The 15,318-nt window shown below is 47.4% G+C and overlaps 1 protein-coding gene across 2 annotated transcripts in view; it reads right to left on the reverse strand.

Annotated features, from left to right (window-relative positions):
• The window catches only part of fam234b (family with sequence similarity 234 member B), a 50,127-nt gene that overhangs the window by 12,679 nt on the left and 22,130 nt on the right, over positions 1–15,318 (reverse strand). For both annotated transcript variants that reach the window (XM_063062631.1, XM_063062630.1), the window contains 3 exons: positions 13,270–13,411; positions 3,695–3,844; positions 2,767–2,848 (listed from right to left, as the gene is read on the reverse strand). In XM_063062631.1, the coding sequence (XP_062918701.1) occupies positions 2,767–2,848; positions 3,695–3,844; positions 13,270–13,411 (374 nt within the window). The remainder of the gene's footprint in view (positions 1–2,766; positions 2,849–3,694; positions 3,845–13,269; positions 13,412–15,318) is intronic.

Here is a 15,318-nt window from a genome sequence, read left to right on the forward strand (position 1 = left end):
ATCTCTTGCCTTAATGAGACTGTGTGCCCTGGATCTAGACCAGGGGCGCCCAACCTGGGGTTTCACGGACCCCTCGGTTAACAGGAGAAGTCCAAGGCATAAATAAGGTTGGGAACCCCTGATCTAGACCCTCCGGTCGGGGAAGCATCACCTTGCATCCACCCCGTTAAGTTCGGTAAGAATTCTGTGCAAGAAACTTGCCACGGGGAAAAACTTGAGTAGGAGAATGGGACATGTTCAGGGGAGGTAAAACCTTGTGCAATAGGCCTGTGTATAAGGGGACATGGCACGTGTGGTGTTTGCATGAAAAAGACAGATTACTTAAAGTATGACTGCTATGACAGCAATCATTGCCTGTAACCACTGTGTATTCTGTTTTCCATAAGAAATAAAGAACCGTGGAGAGCATTCTGACTGGCTGCATCACCGTCTAGTACGGGGGTGGGGGGTGTTATTGCACAGGATCGAAGTCAGGTGCAAAGAGTTGTAAACTTAGTTATCTCCATCATGGGCACTGGCCTCCATAGTATCCCAGACACCTTCAAGGAACTGTGCCTCAGAAAGGCAGCGTCCCTCATTAAGGATCCCCACTATCCAGGTCGCGCCTTGTTTTCATTACTACCATCAGGAAGGAGATACAGGAGCCTGAAGGCACACACTCAAATGATTCAGGAACAGCTTCTTCCCCTCTGCCATCAGATTTCTGAATGGACATTGAATCGATGAACACTACCTCACTACTTTTTTTAATTTCTATTTCTGCACTACTTAATTTAACTAATTCATTATTTTTCTTTTTATTCATTGTATTGCTGCCATAAAGACAATAAATTTCATGACATATGCCAGTGATATTAAACCTGATTCTGATTCAGATATAATCTTATTGTCAACACTTTGAATAAGGCTGTGGAATATTGAGAGCAGTTTAATTTTATTTACTTCCTTATTATTTAATTCAGTGATACCGCATGGAGTGGGCCTTTCTGGCCCTTCGAGCCAGAAAACCCCACTAAACCCAACTAATCCTGACCTAATCACAGGATAATTTACAATGAGCAACTAACCCACCCGGTACGTCCTTGGATTCTGGGAGGAAACTGGAGCCCCCAAGGAAAACCCAAGCATTCCACAGGGAGGACGTACAGCCTCCTTACAGAATGGTGCCAGAACTGATCTCCAAACTCTGGAACGCCCTGGCCGCTATGTTAACACAGAGTCCCTCAGTAAGAAAGGATGTGCTGGCTTTGGAACGTGTCCAGAGGACGCTTATGAGAATGATCCCGGGAAAGAAGAGGTTAACGTATGAAGAGCGTTGGAAGATCTTGGCCATGTACACCCTAGAGTTTAGAAGAATATAAGAGAGGATTTCATTGAAACCCATCAGATATGGTAAGGCCCAGATAGTGTAGACGTCAAGAGGGTGTCTCCTGTAGTGAGGGAGTCTCAGACCGAACGGCACACTCTAAGAATAGAAGACTTTACTTTAGAACAGAGATAAGGAGGAATTTCTTTAGCCAGAAGGTGGTGAATATGTAGAATTCATTGCCACCGGTGGTTGTGGAGGCCAAGTCACTGGGTATATTTAACGCTGAGCTTGGGAGGTTCTTGATTAGAATGGATGTCGTAGGCTATGGGGAGAAGGCTAGCAAGTAGGGTTGGGAGGGAAAGTAAAGCAGCAATGATCAAATGACGGAGAAGTCTTGATGGGCTGAATGACCTAATTCTGCTCCTATGTCTGATGGTCTTGGGTTTAGTTATTCCACAGAGCACGCCCTGCCTGGACCTGCTTCCTCTACTGTTAGGTCTCTGCCTTGTCTGTATCACAGTTCATCAGGTGGGACAGAAGCAGCACTGTACAGTGCTAAACAGTGCTGCGGAGAGCACTGGAGTGAGTGGTGTCTCAGACCCTCCACTGGACCCTTATGCACCTGATTTCCTGTTGTTCAGTCAGAATCACAACACCATAAGACACAGGAGCAGAGTTAGGCCATTCAGCCCATCCAGTCTCTCTGCCAGTCCATCATGGCTGATCCCAGATCCTACTCAACCCCACACACCCACCTCCGATCAGGAAACGATCAACTTCTGCCTTAGATATACCCACGAACTTGGCCTCCACCGCAGTCTGTGGCAGAGCATCCCACAGATTTACTACTCTCTGGCTAAATAAATTCTTCCTTACCTCTATTCTAAAGGGTCGCCCCCTCAGTTTTGAGGCTGTGCCCTCTAATCTGGATACCCCCTCCATGGGAAACATCCTCTCCACATCCACCCTATCCAGTCCTTTCAACATTCAGTAGGTTTCAATGAGATCCCCCCACATTCTTCTAAATTCCAGTGAGTACAGACCCAAAGCTGCCAAACGCTCCTCATATGTTAACCCCTTCAATCCCGGAATCATCCTCGTGAACCTCCTCTGGACTCTCTCCAATGACAACACATCCTTTCTGAGATACGGGGCCCAAAACTATTGACGATACTCCAAGTGTGGCCTGACTAGAGTCTTACAAAGGCTCAGCGTTATTAACATGAGTGGATGCAATGTAAAAAAAACCACAGGCAGGATGTTTCCAGCGGAATGGCAGATCTCAAAGCGGCCGAACCAGGGGGGCAGAGACTAGCTCGGTCCGTCCCAGGGCGCCTACTTGTGCTTGCACCATCCTGAAGGTGGGAGAGAGCCAAGAGGGCCTATTCACTCCCCGGGGAACGGTGTGGGGTGTCAGGACACAAACGCCAGAGCAACCCGAAAGGACAAAGTCATACCGTTTTCACATTGTTTCCATTGGTGACCTGGATCAGGAAATCGGGAACCCTGTCTTCATTGAAGAAGCCGGCCACAGGAGCACTGGAAGGAAAATGATTCCAAGTTACCCAATGGGAGTGAAGAGCACGACCCCAGGCTCTGTGTCACAGAAGCGGCAAGCAAACACCATTAGAAAGACTCTAATCAATGGTCATAGCCGTTCAATGGCATTACAATCGCAGTATGCCCCACCATTACAAATCTGCAGGTCACCACTGGCCACAAAGACAACTGGGCCAGTCAAATAAATACCGTGAGCTCAGGAACCTTTGGAGTCTGGTGCAGCACGAAGGGTGCTGGAAGCGAGGGACGCCAGAGGGTAGGTTGCTGGGTGTGACTGGTGGGACAGAGTGAAGGGGGAATGAGAGGGTAGACGGGGAAGGGGATAAGGGGGACCAAGGAAACGGGGGAAATAGGCAAGAGGGTGAAAGGGAGTGACTGGCATGATAGAGGAGTAAGGGGAAAAGACCAGGGGCTGGGAGAAACGAGCAGGGTGGCAGATGGGTAAGTGAGTGGAGAGGTGGGGACCAGAGAGCCGGGGAGGGAGGGGGAGAACGGGGAATGATTTTTGCAGTCAGGAGTGAGAGTGGTTTGTCTGTGGACGCACTGAGGAGAAGGGGGAGAGAACAGATGGCCGTGAGGGGTGGGTGGATGGAGTAAATGTGGAGTGGGGTGTGTGGGAAGGAGGGAATGGCGGGCATTGCCCAGAGGCAGAGAAGTAGGTGGTTGGAGGGAATGTCAGGGATAGAAGGGCAAAGTTTGAATGGGACTGTATTAGCTGAGAGGGGGGCAGGGAGGAAAAGGTTTGCCAACGCAAGGATAGGAGGTTGTGTGGCCGGCTGAGGGGCCAGTCTCCGCTCACCGACGGACTTCTGGCCAGTTACTCACTCCTTGATACTGCTGCTGACTGTCTGCCACAGGTGCTGAAGGTGCCTCCCCCTCAGGATTTGCAGCCTGTTCCTCGTGGTAATCAGCAAGGCACTGAAGTTCTTTTCCGGCCCGTCCAGCGTCTGCAGGTCTTGAACGGAGCTGTTGCCACTGAGAGGGGAAGCAACGTTATCATGTCACAAACAACTGGTTCTCTCTCTCTCTCTCTCTCTCACATACACACACAGAGTCACACACACACACACACAGTCACACAGGATAGAAACAGGATAATCCTTCAGTCTGCCATGTTCTTGCTGACCATTAAATACCTTTCTGTACTGACCCCATTTATCACCACTGGGTCTAAAGCCTGTAATGCCTTGACAATTCCATTGCACATCCTGCTGCTTCTTAAATTTGTGAGAGTCGCTGCCTCCACCATCCCACTCTATTTTTACAACACTACAAAAGCCTATTCACACAAAAATACAGAAAATACAATTAAGTATTTACAAGACAGTGAACAAATTCACATTAAAATATGATTATTACTGTCTACAAAACAGCCAATTCCCTGGGAGGCCCACCATTCCACGGTGACCGGACACTCCCTCTTCAAGGACACATGGGCACAAACATATCCCTGGAAGAGGGGCAGGCAGTCGGCACGGGCCGCGCCCTCGACTACCTGCCGCCTTGGCCCGTGAATGGCCACCGTGGCCTGGTCCAGGAGCAGGACCCACCAGCAGATTCCCCCAAGTGACCCTTCAGGCTGTGTGGTCCGGATCGCCACCATCCTCTGGGTGAAATAATTCTTCCTTTCATCTCTATGAAATCTCTTACTCCTTACTTGAAACCGATGTTCACAAATACTTCTGACACATGATGCAGCATCCTGCCATCTACCACGTCTACACTCCTCATAATTCAGTATAACTAGCAGGTCCACCCTCAGCCTCTCCTGCTCCAACCCATTCTCCTAAGAAATTAACCGTTCCATCCCTGAAACATTCTAGTGAACCTCCTTCGACCAACATATTCAATGGCCCGGCTAAACTCATCCTCTCATTGAATCCTCTTTCAATTCCACTCGTTTTCTTTGGATCAGAGACATGTCTACAGGAACTCACCGGGTCCACCCTAAGCCTGTCCCTTCATGGGATACATGGAATAACCATTGTTTCTCGCCGTCTCAGATCCCCACCCTCACCTTTCTTTCCCATACCTAAAGGGTGCTGTTTCCTGCATCCTTGCAGAATTTAAAAAGGTCACGACTTTTGCTGCCAACTTCTATCCTACTCTCACTTTCACGTGGTCCATATCGAACTCTTCCTTCTGTTATTTCAGGAGGCAGCCTGGTGTCCAATTTAATTACAAGCCTATAGACTCCCACTGCTAACTGGATTACGCCTCCTTCTACCCTGCAACAGAGCAGACTTCACTGTATTGGTTTTGGTCCTCCAGCCCCATCGCTTGTTACATTTTCTGTGCCGGTGGTCACAAAGTTACACAGAACAGAAACAGGCCCTTTGGCCCAGCTTGGCAGAGGCAGCATGCGGGAACCTCATGCCGAGAAGGCTGAGAGCTGATGTTCGACTCCATTTCACTGACTAAAGCAGCAAGGGAGATTGAAACACGGCTTCCTGCCTTTCTATTGCTGGGGGTTCACTCTGCTGCCAGAGAGGGGAGACTGCCTCTTTAAATTGCTGGTGAGATCGCTCTGCTACAGAGAGGGGAGACCGCCTTTTGTCGCTGGTGCAATCACTCTGCTACAAACAGGAAGAATGTTGCCCAGTTTTCCGCGTTTTGGATGTGGAGATTTTTAAAGTCATATGGTTTTATTTTGTATTCTGTGTTTTTCGCCATATCTTTCTTGGGTTTTTTTGTGTGCAGGGAAGAGGGATTTAGAGGTTAAATGCCTGTTCCATTTTTGTTCTTTTTTTTGTGCAGGGAGGAGATATTTAGGGGTTGTTCTTTTCTTTCTTGGTTTTGTGGCTATCTGGAGAAGAATTTCAGAGTTGCATACTTTGATAATAAATGAACCTTTTGTGCCTTTGAGTTCACCATGCTGATCAAGATGTCAACCTGAGTTATACTTCATTGTCGCCAAACAATTGATACTAGGACGTACAATCATCACAGTGATATCTGATTCTGCGCTTTCCTCTCCTTGATCACAAGAAATTTTTACAATCTCTCCTCTCAAGTTAGTCCCACTTGCCTGTGTTTGGTTTACATCCCTCCATCTGTACACTGTTAAAACTCCTTTTACGTGTCGACATGTCTTCCTTTTACCCAAACCGTGGCTTTCCCTCAGCCGCAGGTGCAGGGTTTTCAGCGACATCCATTCCATTTCTCACACCCACTTCTTCCCACTCAGAGCCATGATAAGTTTCCCCCTTGCCCTCACTCACTGTCAGTCTTCACAATGAACAGACAATTGGCATCGTTCACCACCCTCTCTCTGCCGATGCCTTCAACTGTGTCCAATTTCTCTCCGTCTCCGGTAATACCAACATTCCCTTCTCTGCAACTTAAAACATGTCCATTTTTGTTAAATTCTCTCAGTTCTGTTGAAAGATCATCAGATTTAAAAGTTCGCTCTGCCTTCACCAATGTTGCTTCATGTCCCGAACTTTTCCTTCATTTCAGACTTCCAGCTATCGCTTTACCAGACACTGCATCGCCTATAACCAGAGAGTGAGAGAATAAAACTCCCTCTGAATTGACTGTGGACTGAAGAGGAAAGCAGAACTGGCTGCTGAGGTACAAATTTGGCTGCAGGATCTGCAACACAGGTAGCGGGGGTAGGTGCGGAAGATCAGGCAAAGGGAACAAATTGTAATTTATTGCCACCGACAAACACACCCATGAAAATTAGCTTTTTCCAGCAGTACTATATATGTACTGTGGTTCAACCCAGTTACAACTGATGCGAAGGCAGAAGCATTTCCGGTCTTACTGATAAGTGTTTGGGCAATATATATTAATTAAACTTAATTTTTTTGTAGTAAATTATATTTGTAGCGGTTAGCGTAAAGCTATTGCAGCACCAGCTGTAAGGTTGGGGCTCACTTCCCACTGCAGTCCGTCAGGAGTTTGCACATTCTCCCCGGGTTCTCCGATTTCCTCCCACATTCCAAAAAGATGTCCGGGTTAGGGTTAGTGAGTTGTGGGCATGCTAAGTTGGCACCAGAAGCATGGCGACTCCTGCAGGCTGCTCAGCACAATCCTCGCTGATTTAATTTGATGCAAAACGATGCATTTCACTGTATGCTTCAATGCTCATGTGACAAATAAAGCTGATCTTTCTTTCCCTTTAATTCCTTTGTGGAGCTTTGAACTAGCTATCAGTGACCAGCAGGGGGCAGTGTTGTCCAGGGCTCCAGCTCACACCTGCCAAAATATATATGGGGCAGAACGCACGCTCAGAACATTTGGAGGGTTGTGACGGCCACAGGTTTAGCCAGGGGAATTGGTGAAATTACCCCAGGGTCCACTACTCAAGTGAGAATACAGGCTGGCGGACGGGCAGTAACAAATTCAGCAGCCAATTCCTGGATTACCTCAGGAATTAGTTAGGTTACTCCAGGGTTGAATTACACTTGAACGGAGATGAAGAGGAATTTCTTTAGCCAGAATGTGGTGAACCTGTGGAATTTGTGGCCACAGGCAGCTGTGGAGGCCAGAACATTAGGTCTATTTACGGTGAATGTCGACAGGTTCTTGATTAGTCAGGGCATGAAAGGATACGGGGAGAAGACAGAATGGAGTTGAGAGGATCACTCACGATGAAAGGGTAGAGCAGACTCGATGGGCTGAATGGCCCAATTCTCCTCCTGTATCTTATGGTACTTATTGCCTGTTATGCCACTGGCATTTAGGGCAACAATGAATGCCCTCCATCTCTCTCTGTTTGGAAGGATTCTTCAATGCTGTTTCTGTAACAAGTGTTTTTTAACCAGTTGTTGGCCCTGAGCTGAACCCCTGAACCTGGAGGTCCAGTAGACCACTCTTAATCTGGCCTCTACCCTTTCACCTGTTTGGCATGGGTGACTTGACCAAGAGCCAAAGCACAAGACCCTGACTCCAGCCAACATAGCTCTCCATGTCACTGAGGCACACAAGCCTCCAAACCCTACGACAAGCTTGTAGTCCTCTTGGAGGCTTCCTTATGGTTTTATGGTCTAATTCCTGGTGTAATCCGGTGATCAAATGGGATTAGTTGTGCTAACCCAGAGTCAAGTGAGATTAACCCTGGGTCTATGTTAGATTAATTGTTGACAGTTATGGTGTGGGGATTCACTGCTCTTCCGGCTTAGTGAGACAGTCTCTCAATGAAACCTTCTCCCTCCTGCCAGACTAAATGTACAGTACAAAACTACATAGTCTCCTGCATCAAAGGTGGGGGCGAGGTTGTGGAAAGCAGCAGAACCCCCTCTGTGCATTCAGTGTTTCACACGAAGCAACTAAACTGCCAAAGCTGATAAACTAACAGAAAAAGTAACCATTTTGCATGGAGGGCAGCATATGTGGCAAGAAAGAGCATTTCTGGTTATTGGCCTTTGACTACTTAACGAAGATGAGTGACCTGAAAAGGTCACGGTTAAACGATACTCTTCTCCTTTGCCCGACGAGGACTGTAGGTCCTTGTGACTGACAGGCAGGAAGTAGGAGAGAGACAGCGTGCTCCAAAGGTCCTGCTGTGAACCTGCAGGCAGGCACCATACCTGCCAGCTACCCTATCTCTACATTACATTGTTCGCTGGCAGGCAGGGTGATGGAAAATCACAGCTCCTTGTGTCCTTGGTTCTATTCTTATTGCCTGCTTTCCTTCTCTCTCACTGTGTCTATTGTTAGGATGAACAAACCAGGCCTCTTTCCCCTGAAGAGCTGGAGTTGGGAGAACAGTTTAAGTTAGAAGTTATTATTGACAGAGACATTGGGACAGCCCTGCAAAAACTGGAAGCCAGTGGCAGAAACCATAAACCTTGAAATTACGCAGAGTGTTTAGAAGAAAGTGCCTTTGCCCTGAGACTGATGTACAGGAACCCGGGTTCAATGCCTGCCGCTGTCTATAAGGAGCTTGCACGCTCTACCCGTGACCGCGTGGGTTTCCTCCGGATGCTCTGGTTTCCTCCCACAGTCCAAAGATGTACTGGTAGATAGGCTAATTGGTTAGTGTAAATTGCCCCACGAATGGGCTCAGATTAAATCGAGGGATTGCTGCGTGATTTGGCCCAAAGGGCCAGGATGGTCCATTCCACACTGTATCTCAATATGGTGCACCCGACTTCAGGGAGCAGTTACGTTAAAACACGGACATCAGGATGGTCCATTCCACACTGTATCTCAATATGGTGCACCCGACTTCAGGGAGCAGTTACGTTAAAACACGGACATCAGGATGGTCCATTCCACACCGTATCTCAATATGGTGCACCTGACTTCAGGCAGCAGTTACGTTAAAACACGGACATCAGGATGGTCCATTCCACACCGTATCTCAATATGGTGCACCCGACTTCAGGGAGCAGTTACGTTAAAACACGGAGAACGGGAGCAGGTGGAGGCTCCTTCCTTTGATTCGATCATTTATATTCAGTATCCTGTTTTACTTTACTCCCCAATCCTTTGAAGTCTTCAAGCATTGATATTATATTTAACTCCTGGAACATATTAAACAATGTGTCCTTGTTACATGTTTCAGGTTAAGATAGGGGGAGAGGGGATTACAATGTCAGGAACCAGACTGACTGTCATTGAGCATCTGTTGGGTGCAATGCGGGAAGGAAGATGGTACTGAAGAGAGGAGCTGCCTCTGTACTGACAGAGAACGGCTGGTCGATCGTGAACGCAGCCATGATTCAGCCTGGCCTACTGGCCTGAGTGTGCTGTATATTCCATGCCAGGTATACCTCGCCTCCCACAGGCCGGCCACACACACACACACACACACACACACACACACACACACACACACACACACACACACACACACACACACACACACACCCCTAGCCAGCTGAGGAAGACAGACAGGCACTACAGTGTACCGTCCCCTACCCTGGATTTCAATGCCAGGTTTTGGCGACGATGGTCCTGCTGCAGGGTCTCGGCCCGAAACGCCGACTGTTCACCATTGATGCTGCCTGGCCTGCCGAGCTCCCCCAGCGTTCTGTGCGTCTCGCCGACAGGGATGAGGCTCGTTGCAGTCCCGCCACGTTCCACGGCTCCTGGTTGTGCTGCAGTCTAGCGACCAGGGTGACGCTGAGAACCCTGGCCTGCCTACTTGACGCATTCCTGATTGACAGAGGGGGCGGCGCAGGACAGTAAGCTGCCTCCAGCGACAAGAGCTTTGATCCTGACCTCGGGCACCATCCGTGCGGAGCTTACACGTTCTCCCTGTGATTGTGTGGGGTTCCTCTGGGTGCTCTGATTTCCTCCCAAAACCCACAGCCTGATGAGTTAACTAGCCAGAGTGAATTGCCCCTGGTGTGTGGGTAACCGTATAAATATGGGGAGAATAACATGGGATGAGAGTAACCTTAATGCAAATTGGATTTGATGGTCAGAACAGAAGGACCTATTTCTCTGTGGTATGACCAGGGCCCTGTGACAACGGGAATCCAGGTTCGTACGGTACAGTGCTGGAAATGTTGCTTCAAACTGACAAAGAAGCACACCTGCCCACTACTCCTGGTGGGAAGCAGGCCGAGCCAGCCCCTGCTCCTGTGTAATCACTGTCACTGAGTTTCCCCGAGCACACCTCGTGGGTGTGCAGTGAGGGAAGGAGAGCGGAGTCGGTGGTCAGGAACGGTTCGTCTGCAGAGAGAGAAGGTCAAAGGCAGCCTGCCCCGACCGTGTGCACACGAGCTGATGCGTGGGTCCACAACCTGAACATGCAGTGAACCTAGAGCAGACAGCAGTACTCCAATATCGACAGGTAGGTATATTACGTCCTCACAGAGCGCAGGAAGGCTAGACCAGGGATTCCCACCCTGCGGTCCACGGACTGCTTGATTAATGGCATTGGTCTATGGCATATAACAAAAAAAACTGGGAACCCCTGGCCTTGACTATACAGGAGTAATCTAATATTGAAGGGGATGCACAGTATATCGCACCCTCACAGAGCCCTGCAGTCTGTACAGCTGAGACTACAGGATCCGTACACAGGCAACTCCCACGGTCTGTACACAGGAGAGCTGTTTGTGCCACTTACAGTCAGTACACGGGCTAGTCCTGCAGTTAAAACACCCAAAACCACAATACCTAATCCCTTCACCCAATAGTTAATAGAAAAAAAAGATTCAGAGGATATCACTCGGTCACGTATATACTGACCTGTACTCCCAGCTGCCAAAGTCATCTTTTAGGATGTTTTCCACTACTGATATTTCATTGCAATCTCTTGAAAGATAAGCCAAAATGGCTTTCTAAATACGTGACTGACTGCAGCCACAGGTCACATTACTGCTATTTTAAGCAGTAGGATAATGAACTTATTTTGGCATTATTCTCACTACGTGACTTACTGCAGTTGCCTAGAATAGGACAACATCACATGCAAACCCCTAGAGACAGCCACAAAGGCCCGTATTAACATGCCCTTCTTTAACCTACCAACAACATGAGTTACTCATTCAAGATTAGTTTGCACTGACTGATAGACTCTGAAACCTTTCCCTCTTTGGCAAGATGCCTTGACCTACCTGGCCTCTGCTCTCAGACGTACTTTAACACTTCTACTGTATCAGAGGGGTGGGAGGGGGGGGAGGACTCATTTCACTGTACAGGTCAATACTATATACACCCCAAGGTCGCTAGACCCCACATTAATGCCATTAATCACAAGATATCTGAATATCATCACATTGCTGTTTGATGGAACTAGCTGAGCAATAATACCTGCCCTTTCCTCTTGGGCACACCTACTGCTAATGAATGTTGCTTACAAAGCTATAAAGTCAGGTCACTGTGCTCAAATATGGCAAGGGCACAATCTGCTTGAACGCTATTTTCAAACTGCGGTCAAAGAAGTGAATAGCAGGTGCAAGGTATGTAGAACTGTGGCCACATTCGCTGAACAAAGACCATAGTGTCTGACCACGATTCCAAAATAAGAAGGATTGCACATGAAGTCCACTCACTTACAAGGAGTGATTGATTGAGTTCGTGACCTAAGGTAGAGGGAGTCAATTTTAGAAAACCTAGCACATTTATTTTTCAACATAGTCCCCTCCTACATGTACACACTTAGTCCAGCGGTCGTGGAGCATACGGATCCCTTCTTTGTAGAAGTGGTCCACAGCAGGCAACACACATCAAAGTTGCTGGTGAACACAGCAGGCCAGGCAGCATCTCCAGGAAGAGGTACAGTCGACGTTTTGGGCCGAGGCCCTTCGTCAGGACTAACTGAAAGGAGAGCCACAGCAGGGGTGATTAATAAGTTCGTGGCCTAAGATGAGTTACTAACTTCAAACTTTCCGCATTATCACTCAAAGAGTTGAGCTGCACGTGCATGTAACAAGAGCGTCTTGGACCTCCAGGTGGTCCACAGCAGGGGTGATTGATAAGTTCGTGGCCTAAGGTAGAAGGCGATGAGTTACACAGCTCTCGTTACATGCACGTGCAGTTCAACTCTTTGAGTGATAATGCAGAAAGTTTGAAGTTTCTCCTCATCTCCTTCAGGCTACTCACTTATCAATCACCCCCGCTGTGGACCACTTTCTGGAGGTCCAAGGCGCCGACTTCTACAAAGAAGGGATCTGTATGCTCCATGACTGCTAGACTAAGTGTGTAAATGTAGGAAAAATAAATGTGCTAGGTTTTCTAAAATTGACACCTGCTAACTTAGACCACGAACTTATCCCCAGTTCACCCCCTCCCCTCCTGGTACATCAAAGGGACATGGAACCTTCTCAACTACGTTGGCTAGGAGAGCTATTCTATTGTCCTGGAAGGATCCCAATCCACCTACTGTATTTTTTTGGCTCTCCTCCATTATGTCTTGTTTAAGTTCGGAGAAAATAAGGAGCCAGACGTTTGATACATCTTTTAAATTTGAGCAAACTTGGCGACCTTTTATTCAATATTTTTAGATGATCTAATTCTTTTTACTTTTCCAGTTAATTTTTTTTTTCTCTGCCAAGTTTTAGATTTGATCAGAAGGATTTTCCCTTTTTTTTAAAACACTGTCCTCAAAATGGACTGCCCAGTCCCCCCTTTTTTTTATTGTTTTAGGTTAGTTTAGTGGGTTTTTTCCCCTCAATAACAGGAAATCTCGAGTCTTCTTTTTCCCTATGAACTGAAAGAGAAGAAGTGGTTCTCTTGTCTCTTTATATTAGCTTAATACTATATATGATTTTGACACTGTATATTCCTTTCTTTGTTTGTACTATTATTGAAATATGTATTTGAGATAACCTGTCCTCTGGTTTGTATTTATCCTTATTCTTTTAAATCAATAAAAAAAAAGATTGAAAGGAAAGAGATGGAACCAAATTTCCCAGCACCAATGTCAGAACACAATGGCATCAGAAAGCCCCCAGCCCCTTTCTTTCATTCCACCTGCCACAAGTAATAGTCACCTGTACACCTGCAGGACTCCAGACAAGTTTCCCTCATGCTTCCATTCCACGGCGGAGTCCTCTTTCCACAGAGACGGGGGCAAGCTGCCCTTGCCATTCGCTTGTTTGTATATGTCCCTCACAGACACAGCTTGGATGCTCCCTTTCAAAGAAAGGACTGTTAGTGAGAGCGGAAGGATCTTTTCATTATTCTAACAGCAGGTGACCACCCCCTACCCCCTCCACTTGACTGACTAATAGTGGCTTTTGAGTCACCGAGCTTCCCTTTCTATCAGTTAAGGCACCGTTTATAAAATCATGAGAAGCAGAGACAGGATTGGGTGGTGGGGTGGAGATACGTCTCTACCAAAGGAGGTGTGAGGTGCTCCTTCCCTGTGTTTGCCTGCAGGTCACCCTTGGGCAAGGTGTAGCACCTGCTTAGCCCCCATTCAGGGTCACGTGAAGCCCTGGGAGCAGGTGGTGGATGGTCGTATGAGCAGCTGGTGCACATCACAAGTCCTGGTTATGCGACCACTGACGCCAGGCAGACAATCTCTGACGAGTATTGATAATGGCTGGGGTCACCAGTCTTGTAAAGACACAGCCCAGAAGAAGGCAGTGGCAAACCACTTCTGTGGAAAAATTTGCCGGGAATAATCACGGTCATGGGACCTGACCAGCTTTGTCACATAACACGGCTCGTGACGATGATGGCAATGATAGACAGGAGAGACAGCATCTTTTCTCCCCCCAGGGTAGGAATGACAAATGCTAGACAGCACAGCTTTAAGGTGAAATGGGGAAAGTTTAAAGATGATACGTGGGCCAAGTTATTTTTACATACGTGCCTCGAATGAGCGGCTGAAGTGGTGGTTGGAGCAGATATGATTCAGGGACTTTTAGACAGGCCCTGGGGTTTGCAGGGAATGGAGAGATATGGATCACGTGTGGGCAGAAGGAATTAGTTTAATGTGGCATTGTGGACTGAGGGTGCGGCTCCTTTCTGTGTTCTACGTTTGGTGACTACCTCGACAAGTCTAAGTCCATCTGGAAATTAAATGACCATCGAGCCCAGAGTTCTGGGAAAAATAAAACAGCTGACAAGCTAAGCAGGTACATTTGTCCTAGTCATAGTCATAGTCATACTTTATTGATCCCAGGGGGAAATTGGTTTTCGTTACAGTTGCACCATAAATAATAAATAGTAATAAAACCATAAATAGTTAAATAGTAATATGTAAATTATGCCAGTAAATTATGAAATAAGTCCAGGACCAGCCTATTGGCTCAGGGTGTCTGACCCTCCAAGGGAGGAGTTGTAAAGTTTGATGGCCACAGGCAGGAATGACTTCCTATGACGCTCTGTGTTGCATCTCAGAGGAATGAGTCTCTGGCTGAATGTACTCCTGTGCCCACCCAGTACATTATGTAGTGGATGGGAGACATTGTCCAAGATGGCATGCAACTTGGACAGCATCCTCTTTTCAGACACCACCGTCAGAGAGTCCAGTTCCATCCCCACAACATCACTGGCCCTATGAATGAGTTTGTTGATTCTATTGGTGTCTGCTACCCTCAGCCTGCTGCCCCAGCTGAGGAAAATGAGATCAGTTTCTGATAAATTCATTGCTAGATTGCCGGGATTCACATAGCGCACCGCTACATAACTGAGCAACTCCTCCCTTCGCTTCCATTGTCACCAACTCTCCCTCCCACCACCGCTTCTTTGATCATCTCCTCTACTTCCTGACTTTTTATTTTGGGAACGCTCCGTGCGGCCTTCACAGGGCAATATGTCATTCCGTACCCCATGGGAGCTTTATCAAAACAAACAGTACTATAGCAGCAAGGGGCACGTGACCAAAACAATTAGTCAGTGATATTGCCAGCCAGTCTTAAAGTAAGGGAATGTATAGGATGTGGAGAATTAGAGAGTGAATTCCAGAGTCTAGGATCAGGACAAGAGAGGGCACAATGGCATTAACGAAGCTACTAATTGACTTTGTGATAGCGCAGATATCAGACAGGAACTTCTGTATCCAGAGCTAAATAGGCGTGTAGATCCAAGAT

Source organism: Mobula hypostoma, chromosome 11 (genome assembly GCF_963921235.1).
Source record: "Mobula hypostoma chromosome 11, sMobHyp1.1, whole genome shotgun sequence".
Lineage (NCBI taxonomy): Eukaryota > Metazoa > Chordata > Chondrichthyes > Myliobatiformes > Myliobatidae > Mobula > Mobula hypostoma.